Source organism: Coregonus lavaretus, assembly GCF_964263955.1.
Source record: "Coregonus lavaretus genome assembly, chromosome: 20".
In the NCBI taxonomy this organism is placed as follows: Eukaryota; Metazoa; Chordata; class Actinopteri; order Salmoniformes; family Salmonidae; genus Coregonus; species Coregonus lavaretus.
In genome coordinates this window covers 32,611,942-32,622,533 of record NC_140007.1, presented here as the reverse complement: position 1 = coordinate 32,622,533, position 10,592 = coordinate 32,611,942, and the positions used below count along the sequence as shown (strand labels likewise).

Genomic DNA, 10,592 nt, shown 5'->3' with positions numbered 1-10,592 from the left:
TATATATATATATATATATATATATATATATATATATATATATATATAACTACCATACTCCACTATTTAAATCTATTTATTCCTACTTCATGCCAACAGCCTGAAAGGATGGGACACCACCACTTAACACACCCTGTAACTCTTCTGATGTCAAATCTCGCACACCCAAATACCTCTCTGCAGCTGCCACCACAACCTCTATTTTCTGCGATTTACGTTCCATCCCTGCAGTACAGTTGATAACCATTGCTATAAATGCCAAAAATCCAATTTTACTGAAACATATATCACTTGTTGGGTTATCCCTCTGTACTGGTACAGATCTGCTACTCATATCATTCCTCTCAGGATCCCTCCCCCATTTTTACTTGGACAACTTGTGAACGTTGCAAGTGCATTCATCCAGACCAAGTGCTGAAAGGAGCACGATTTAATTCTAGGAAGAGGCTTGTTGAAGACAGCAAAGATGATTGCCACCACTCAACAGAACATGGCCACGGACCTGGTAAATGGTTTAATCTACTCAATACTGTTTCATATTTTTTTAGTTGTTCCCAAGATTTATTTTATTTTATCACAGAGCAGGATCTGTGTTAATCTCATAGCATGAAGCTCTCTGATGAGCATGGCTATAACATGACAGTCGCAGAAGTGTGTGTGTGTGTGTGTGTGTGTGCGTGCGTGCGTACGTGCGCGTCCGTGTGCATACATACATGTGCGCGTATGCGCTTGTAGGCTAGTCTAAATGCGCCTGATTTTTTAAAAATATCTCTGTTGTGACCAGTCAGCAATTGTTTTTACATTTAAATCAACATGATGTGATTATCGATTATTAAATGGCTTTCCTTTGTGCTCTTTTATTCGTACTTAATATATCTAATCAATACAGTCATCTTTTGAACAAGCTGCTGTGTGCGGTATTCCCCTCTTCTATCGCAAGCTGATTTGATGTAGTGATTTTTTTTTTTTTTACTGATTCAGTTAAATTATGTAGGTTATATTTGAAAACACATCATACTGCGTGTCCGTTGCGGTTATAGCAATTAAAATGCTGTAGTCATGGCTTACCAATGCTAAAGGGCATATAAGCCTACTTTATTATTTTATTTCTTGCCCACAGCATGTTGATAAAGAGAGATCTGCAATCAAAGTGTGAATGAGGCACACAATTTGCAGCATGTCATGGACAATCAAATGTATTCTGTAATTTTATCAAGTGTATAGGAAATCTACCAACTCAATTAAGTTGATGTAAAATCTGAATAGCAAAGTTGATTTATTTAACACCAGACCTTATTTTACCAGCATTTTCATTTCACACTTTTTGCCACTGATTTTAATGTCATATTAATTTCCCCCTTCTACTGAATTATGTCCACTGCATGGTCATTCAGTAGTTCTGTGAGCCCATTCAAACAGAGAAGTTGCAACAGTTTTGCATGTAGCTAGCTCTACTTGCAGGCTGTCAATAGGTTGCAGAATTACTGACGCTCCAGAAATGTCCAGAAATGTAAAAATGACAAAATGTGACTGTAGTTGGGTGCATCTTTGTGGACAGTTGCTGATAGCTGCGTACGTGCTGTCTTTAATGAATTCTCTGAGAATTACATTGCTCCTGGAGATTAGTTAGTGTTGCGATATGCTTTCCATCTACAGCAATACTTTATAGCCTTGCCAAGTTGTCTAATTAGGAATACATATCACCCATCACCTTCTCAGCGACAGCAGCAATTCAACCATGACGGCATTTTCAGTTCAGCGCTGCACTATTCATATGGTTGACAAATCATGTGTCAGACTGTCAACAACATTGTTTTTAAGCAGTGCTGTATTCGGTTGCATTGGTATTTTTTATAGTGTGCAACATTGTGAATAATTGAAAATAGATGATAAATATCTTGTCTGTCTGAAGTGGCCAGTGGGGAATGTTTTATGTCTCCCCGCAATTTACAATTGATCCATTCAATTTTGTAGGTTAAACAAGGAAGCTATAAAACACTAGTCAGTGTATCTTTTCCCAAGCAAATGTTTCTCTGTGTTATTATGGCCCAGTCCTTTTATTTTACACAGCCAAGCAATTCATATAATACTGCAATACCGTGCTTGGTTCTGTTTCCACAGATTTGATCTGTGATGAGGTGGTTGAACCAGATGAGTCTGTGCTTTAAAAGGATGCATTTATCAGTCCCGTATCAGGACATGCACCTCTCTCTCATTTTAGCATATGCTCTTATCCAGAGCAATTAGTGTTAAGTGCCTTGCTCAAGGGCACACAGACAGATCTTTCACCTAGTCAGCTCAGGGATTCGAACCAGCGACCTTTCAGTTCCTGGCCCAACACGCTTAACCGCTAGGCTACCTGCCGCCACTTTCATGTAGTTCTCCTCTCCCTCATGGTTTACAGCGTTATCACACTCCCTTCTCCCCAGGGCAGACACAGCTATGTAGAGGAGTGGGATAGGTTAAGGGTACGTTCAGCAGCCATACAGTATACCGAGAGCCTTTTTGTACAGTCATTTGCTAATGCTTGGTGGGATGCATGAAAGGGAATGGAGAAAAGGGCTGCAGGGCTCACAGCAGAGGAGGCTTAAAGCAGTGGATATTTCCATGCGACTGTGGCAAGTGCAGCTGCATATATGGTATTAGTCCTTAGGGCAAATGTGTCAGCCTCCTTAACCCAAATCCGTAGCCTACCACCTACAACCTTTTAGGATGTGAGAGGCAAGTGAGAAATAATACTGCCAAATAAATGGCGGTATAGAGCACAGTGTCTATTGAAATTGGATTATCCAAAAGGTCACTTCAATCATGGTGATACAGCTTTCAAATCCTTTGAAGTCTATAGCAGAGCACTGGCAGTGCTGTTGAGGTCCATGCACCTCACCCCAGTTATATCCATTTAAACCAGTCAAAAAAGTGGGAGACTGCTTCATAATGGCTACCATTTAACTGAGGTACCAAAGAGATATTGACATGGCAATACATTCAAATAAAAGTTATGTGTTAATTGTCACGGTTTCGGCCGAGACTGCTCCTCCTCCTGGTTCGGGCAGGCTTCGGCGGTCGTCGTCCCCGGAGTACTAGCTGCCACCGATCTATGTTTCATGTTCGTTTGGTTTTGTCTGGATGTTGTACACCTGTGTCTTGTTAGTCCTCGTTAGTGTCCTATTTAGTTCTCGTTGTGTGTGCTTGTCGTTGTGTGTGATTGCGCTTCTGTTTCGTGTTTGGAGCTACATTTTCCCTCCAGTGTTTTGGAGAGGGTTGTTTGCACATGTTTGTGCGTCATTTGTTTTGTCGCCTGTGTGCGTCGTGTATTTTGCCTTCGGGCTTATTGTGCTTCTGTTGTATATATATAATATATATTGCACTAAAGCCTTTGGACTGAGCCTCTGCGTCCTGCGCATGATTCCTACACCACACCCACCTTCAGCACGCCTTGACATTAATGGTTCATCTGCATTTGTCCCGTGAGATCAATTACAGTGAATCATTAAAACAAGATGCTGGTAGGCTTATTGTATCTTCCAATAAATATTTGCTATCACAGTTTTGTCTCCTAAAATGTAATGGTTGACTGGATTGATTGATCTTCAAATGTCAAATGTCATGTCAAATGTCATGTCTTGATACATCTTGTTTTTCTTGATAGTTACTAATGGTTGGTTGCTGCAGAATTATGTAGCTGGTGGGATTGGGATATGTAGATGAGAGTCAGCAAGTCTCAACAATAGCTTCAATAGCTGTGATTCTGCTCCAGATGATTTATTGTGGTATTTTCACCGCCTGTTCCAAAGACAGAGAGACAAGGAGATCCCCAGAGTCTAATTTATGAATTGATAACAGTCCTATGGAATCTCCCACCAACTACAGTGAGGGAAAAAAGTATTTGTTCCCCTGCTGATTTTGTACGTTTGCCCACTGACAAAGAAATGATCAGTCTATAATTTGAATGGTAGGTTTATTTGAACAGTGAGAGACAGAATAACAACAAAGAAATCCAGAAAAACGCATGTCAAAGATGTTATAAATTGATTTGCATTTTAATGAGGGAAATAAGTATTTGACCCCCTCTCAATCAGAAAGATTTTTGGCTCCCAGGTGTCTTTTATACAGGTAACGAGCTGAGATTAGGAGCACACTCTTAAAGGGAGTGCTCCTAATCTCAGCTTGTTACCTGTATAAAAGACACCTGTCCACAGAAGCAATCAATCAATCAGATTCCAAACTCTCCACCATAGCCAAGACCAAAGAGCTCTCCAAGGATGTCAGGGACAAGATTGTAGACCTACACAAGGCTGGAATGGGCTACAAGACCACCGCCAAGTAGCTTGGTGAGAAGGTGACAACAGTTGGTGCGATTATTCGCAAATGGAAGAAACAAAAGAACTGTCAATCTCCCTCGGCCTGGGGCTCCATGCAAGATCTCACCTCGTGGAGTTGCAATGATCATGAGAACGGTGAGGAATCAGCCCAGAACTACACGGGAGGATCTTGTCAATGATCTCAAGGCAGCTGGGACCATAGTCACCAAGAAAACAATTGGTAACACACTACGCCTTGAAGGGCTGAAATCCTGCAGCGCCCGCAAGGTCCCCCTGCTCAAGAAAGCACATATACAGGCCCGTCTGAAGTTTGCCAATGAACATCTGAATGATTCAGAGGAGAACTGGGTGAAAGTGTTGTGGTCAGATGAGACCAAAATCGAGCTCTTTGGCATCAACTCAACTTGCCGTGTTTGGAGGAGGAGGAATGCTGCCTATGACCCCAAGAACACCATCCCCACCGTCAAACATGGAGGTGGAAACATTATGCTTTGGGGGTGTTTTTCTGCTAAGGGGACAGGACAACTTCACCGCATCAAAGGGATGATGGACAGGGCCATGTACCATCAAATCTTGGGTGAGAACCTCCTTCCCTCAGCCAGGGCATTGAAAATGGGCCGTGGATGGGTATTCCAGCATGACAATGACCCAAAACACACGGCCAAGGCAACAAAGGAGTGGCTCAAGAAGAAGCACATTAAGGTCCTGGAGTGGCCTAGCCAGTCTCCAGACCTTAATCCCATAGAAAGTCTGTGGAGGGAGCTGAAGGTTCGAGTTGCCAAACGTCAGCCTCGAAACCTTAAGGACTTGGAGAAGATCTGCAAAGAGGAGTGGGACATAATCCCTCCTGAGATGTGTGCAAACCTGGTGGCCAACTACAAGAAACGTCTGACCTCTGTGATTGCCAACAAGGGTTTTGCCACCAAGTACTAAGTCATGTTTTGCAGAGGGGTCAAATACTTATTTCCCTCACTAAAATGCAAATCAATTTATAACATTTTTGACATGCGTTTTCCTGGATTTTGTTGTTGTTATTCTGTCTCTCACTGTTCAAATAAACATACCATTAAAATTATATACTGATCATGTCTTTGTCAGTGGGCAAACATTCAAAATCAGCAGGGGATCAAATACTTTTTTCCCTCACTGTACCTCTGGTGCACTGGGAGCAAATTGAGCAGGTCTATTTTGTGTGATTTCCCTTTTAGTGTCTGTAGCCAACCATACAATGAAGGTGTTTTGATTACAGTTTACGTACAGTATGTGTTTCAGTATGTGTTTTATCTGTAACCGTTAGTTGAGTTTCTCAGTGAAGAAGGGGTCAGGGTATAGGTCCAGGGATTACGCAAGGATGTGTCATATTTTGTGGGGAGAGACACTCTCCAGTGGCCCATCTAAAAGCCCATTTTATGGGCTGCTCTCTTCTATGATAGCTTTCACTGAAGCTTGTCAGTGCAAACCAACCCAGCAGCAGTCTGATACGTGCTTGTCTATAGGACTAATGGTGGGGGGACCTGTTGTATTGGCATGAGCCGAACTCATGTATCTCTTGGGGAGAAACCGTCTGCAAACAGTTTGGCACTGCAAATGTTTGCAGAGGTTTCTCCCCAAGAGATACATGGTTGGTTGCACATACAAAGGTCCATTTAGTCTATAGACTAGAGTATAGACTGCCTGTGGGTTGGTTTGACTGACAGCTTCATCAAAGCTTTATCATAGGCTCTTCTCGACTCTCTCTAGGATGGATGGCTCACAGAGGAGTGTATTATACATTATTATTGTTTTCTTTTCATGATTCCCTTTTCTAGGTCACCAGAAAGCGTGCACTGGTGATATTCACATGTCAATCTAACCCTACACTATCCGTGCCTCTCTGTTAGGGTCTCCTCTCCTCTGTGTGTGTGTGTGTGTCTGCCTGCTAGGGTCTCTTTTCTTCCATACCTTACATAACACCCAGTCAGAGGGAATGATGTTGATCGGGTCCACTGTTGTACAGCACATGACTGTGCACTGTGCTGAGAGAGCAGAGAGAACCACAGAGATATAATATAATAGCTACAATCAAAGAAAGGAGCACATTAGGGAAGGACCTTGCACAACAATTGGTCTGTAGCTCTGGACCTGTGTGATTGGGCTGTGAGACAGAGAGATCATCAACAATAGAATATAGTAGGACAATAAAAGAAAGAAGCTAGACAAGAGCAGTAACTTTAGTGGTAAGACCTTGCTTTCACATCAATTGGTTTGGTATCTCTCTGTAGAGCACTGAGGGTAGAAACATCACTTTGTGGTTGTTGTCCCTGTTGGCCCGGCAGGTAGTTGTTTTAATTTGAACGTGTTATGAAACAGGTAGTGGTTTTAATTTGAACGTGTTATGAAACCAAAGATGAGACCTTGGCTGGAGTCCCATACTGCCAACCAGTCAAGAAATGGGAGCTGAGGGCTGAGCTTTATGGCTGCATTGTGATTGAGCTCTCACACTCCAATGAGCATAATGCCTCGGCGTCTTGTCTCAGACAGCCACACACTATATATGAGGCTCTGGAATCATCTGCAGTTGTATTTAATTGTGACTGATACTGTGGCTCCCTTATTCCAGCAGAGCTCTGAGGAGCATTGGAGGAGAATATATAGACATAATGTTCATACAGCAGCTGTTGTACTGTAATGTCCCATCTTATTTATGTTTCACCTTCTTGAAATTCCTGTTCAATGAATTCCCATCACACCTCATCATGTTGTTCTACCTCACCTTTCATGGAACTTGCACCCTTCCCACTCCCAACCCCTACGATATGCCCCGTTAAAGCTGTTACAGGTGAAATGAGGCGACAGATTCGAGAAATTACACCATGACAGAAATTATAGTCTACAATTAATTAAATTTTTTCACTGGCAAACCTTTTTAGCTCTGCTTTTAAGGAGAATCACTCTAAATTACACAGATTTCTGTCATAGTGAGAGGCTGTGAGCAGCTCATATTCCCCCAGAGGCTCCCTGTAACCTGCACTGGAGATCTGCCCATCTGAGTGAGAAACCCCCACTGTGAGGCTGTGGAAATGAAGCAGCACTAATGGTCTCCCCCTCAGCTGTGTGTGGACATTACACCCATCACTGTGTGTGTGTGTGTGTGTGTGTGTGTGTGTGTGTGTGTGTGTGTGTGTGTGTGTGTGTGTGCTTCTCTTGGCAGGACATGCATGCTTCAGCCGGTCCACCTCGGAACTGGAAGGGCATTGCAATCGCCATGATGGTGATCGTTGGTGTTCTATCACTGGTCATCCTTTCAGTCATCATGCTCACACCTGGTAAGATGAAACACAGGATGGGAGAGGGAAGACAAGGAATGGAGAGGGAAGAGAATGAATGGGGAGGGAAGAGAAGGAATGGGGAGGGAAGACAAGGAATGGAGAGGGAAGAGAAGGAATGGGGAGGGAAGAGAAGGAATGGAGAGGGAAGAGAAGGAATGGGGAGGGAAGAGAAGGAATGGAGAGGGAAGAGAAGGAATGGGGAGGGAAGAGAAGGAATGGGGAGGGAAGAGAAGGAATGAAGAGGGAAGAGAAGGAATGGGGAGGGAAGAGAATGAATGGAGAGGGAAGAGAAAGAATGGGGAGGGAAGAGAAGGAATGGAGAGGGAAGACAAGGAATGGAGAGGGAAGAGAAGGAATGGGGAGGGAAAACAAGGAATGGAGAGGGAAGAGAAGGAATGGGGAGGGAAGAGAAGGAATGGAGAGGGAAGACAATGATTGGAGAGGGAAGAGAAGGAATGGAGAGGGAAGAGAAGGAATGGAGAGGGAAGAGAAGGAATGGAGAGGGAAGAGAAGGAATGGAGAGGGAAGAGAAGGAATGGAGAGGGAAGAGAAGAAATGGGGAGGGAAAACAAGGAATGGAGAGGGAAGAGAAGGAATGGGGAGGGAAGAGAAGGAATGGGGAGGGAAGAGAAGGAATGGAGAGGGAAGGGAAGGAATGGGGAGGGAAGAGAAGGAATGGAGAGGGAAGAGAAGGAATGGAGAGGGAAGAGAAGGAATGGAGAGGGAAGAGAAGGAATGGAGAGGGAAGAGAAGGAATGGAGAGGGAAGAGAAGGAATGGAGAGGGAAGAGAAGGAATGGGGAGGGAAGAGAAGGAATGGGGAGGGAAGAGAAGGAATGGGGAGGGAAGAGAAGGAATGAAGAGGGAAGAGAAGGAATGGGGAGGGAAGAGAATGAATGGAGAGGGGAGAGAAAGAATGGGGAGGGAAGAGAAGGAATGGAGAGGGAAGACAAGGAATGGAGAGGGAAGAGAAGGAATGGGGAGGGAAAACAAGGAATGGAGAGGGAAGAGAAGGAATGGGGAGGGAAGAGAAGGAATGGGGAGGGAAGAGAAGGAATGGAGAGGGAAGGGAAGGAATGGGGAGGGAAGAGAAGGAATGGAGAGGGAAGACGAGGAATGGAGAGGGAAGAGAAGGAATGGGGAGGGAAGACAAGGAATGGAGAGGGAAGAGAAGGACTGGAGAGGGCAGAGAAGGAATGGGGAGGGTAGACAGGGAATGGAGAGGGAAGCGAAGGAATGGAGAAGGAAGAGAAGGAATGAGGAGGGAAGAGAAGGAATGGAGAGGGAAGAGAAGGAATGAGGAGGGAAGAGAAGGAATGGAGAGGGAAGAGAAGGAATGGAGAGGGAAGAGAAGGAATGGGGAGGGAAGAGAAGGAATGGGGAGGGAAGAGAAGGAATGGAGAGGGAAGAGAAAGAATGGGGAGGGAAGAGAAGGAATGGAGAGGGAAGACAAGGAATAGAGAGGGAATATAAGGAATGGGGAGGAAAAACAAGGAATGGAGAGGGAAGAGAAGGAATGGGGAGGGAAGAGAAGGAATGGGGAGGGAAGAGAAGGAATGGAGAGGGAAGAGAAGGAATGGGGTGGGAAGACAAGGAATGGAGAGGGAAGAGAAGGAATGGGGAGGGAAGAGAAGAGAAGGAATGGGGAGGGAAGAGAAGGAATGGCGAGGGAAGAGAAGGAATGGGGAGGGAAGACAAGGAATGGAGAGGGAAGAGAAGGAATGGGGAGGGAAGACAAGGAATGGAGAGGGAAGAGAAGGAATGGAGAGGGAAGAGAAGGAATGGAAAAGGAAGAGAAGGAATGGGGAGGGAAGAGAAGGAATGTGGAGGGAAGACAAGGAATGGAGAGGGAAGAGAAGGAATGGGGAGGGGAAAAAAGGAATGGAGAGGGAAGAGAAGGAATGGAGAGGGAAGAGAAGGAATGGAGAGGGAAGAGAAGGAATGGAGAGGGAAGAGAAGGAATGGGGAGGGAAGAGAAGGAATGGGGAGGGAAGAGAAGGAATGGGGAGGGAAGAGAAGGAATGGAGAGGGAAGAGAAGGAATGGAGAGGGGAGAGAAGGAATGGAGAGGGAAGAGAAGGAATGGGGAGGGATGAGAATTAATGGGGAGGAAAGAAAGAGGTAAAAAATAAAGAGAGAAAATGAGTGCAGGAGAGTGAGAGAAAGAGAATAAAGGTGTGGAGTGAAGGGGGAGAGAGAGGAGGCTGGAAGAATAGAGGGACAGAGAGAGGGAGAGAAGGACGACGAGAAGGAGAGAGGATGCAGTGGGAGGAGGATTGGGAACAGACACACAAGACTCTCCATCAGACAAACATATCAACAATGACATTCACAATATGACAAAACAAACCAACACTGACAAATACAAAATTCCCCTGCATTAAAAAGAGACTCAGACAAAAGATGAGACTCCAGTGCTATGCTAAGAACAGGCTGAGCCCCAGCAACAGCTGTGCCTTGGCTCTGTGTGAATAGAGGAAGCTTCTTAACCATTTCCACCCAGAATGGACAACACAAGGGGAATGTTGTCGCCAATTTGTTTTCTCCCACTTTCCCATTCCGCTCTTTCTCTCTTTCTCTCTTTCTCTTTCTCTGGAAGATGAGTCTCACCTGTTACTGCAATCCCGTCTCACCATGGAGGATCTGGAAAGTGAGAAGTATACAGTTCGCGACCCCTGTGTGACCTGGTTGAATGGTAAGAGCCTTGATATCCTGAAGCGGGGGAACAAGATTGAACATGTATAGGAAAACCAAAGCAAGCTCCCATTCATGTTGTATTGAGTGAACCAACCGAAAGGTAACCATTTCCCTTCGGCCTGTGTTGTCCCTTCCAGAGAATGAGGTTGTTCTCAAGACCAGAGAGGGTAATGTCGTGTCCTACAGCCTCCACTCCAACATCACAGCTACCCTGCTGGACAACAGCTCTTCAGTGAGTAACGGCCCGTAACGGCCCCGCAGGAGAGG

The 10,592-nt window shown here is 44.8% G+C and overlaps 1 protein-coding gene across 1 annotated transcript in view; it reads left to right on the top strand.

The window, feature by feature from the left end:
* Positions 1-466: 466 nt before the first annotated feature.
* The window catches only part of LOC311147441 (inactive dipeptidyl peptidase 10-like), a gene marked incomplete at its 5' end in the record, with an annotated part of 38,008 nt that continues 27,882 nt past the window's right edge, over positions 467-10,592 (top strand). The window contains 4 exons of the mRNA XM_084184139.1: positions 467-505; positions 7,513-7,627; positions 10,228-10,323; positions 10,463-10,557. Of these exons, the coding sequence (XP_084040265.1) occupies positions 467-505; positions 7,513-7,627; positions 10,228-10,323; positions 10,463-10,557 (345 nt within the window). The remainder of the gene's footprint in view (positions 506-7,512; positions 7,628-10,227; positions 10,324-10,462; positions 10,558-10,592) is intronic.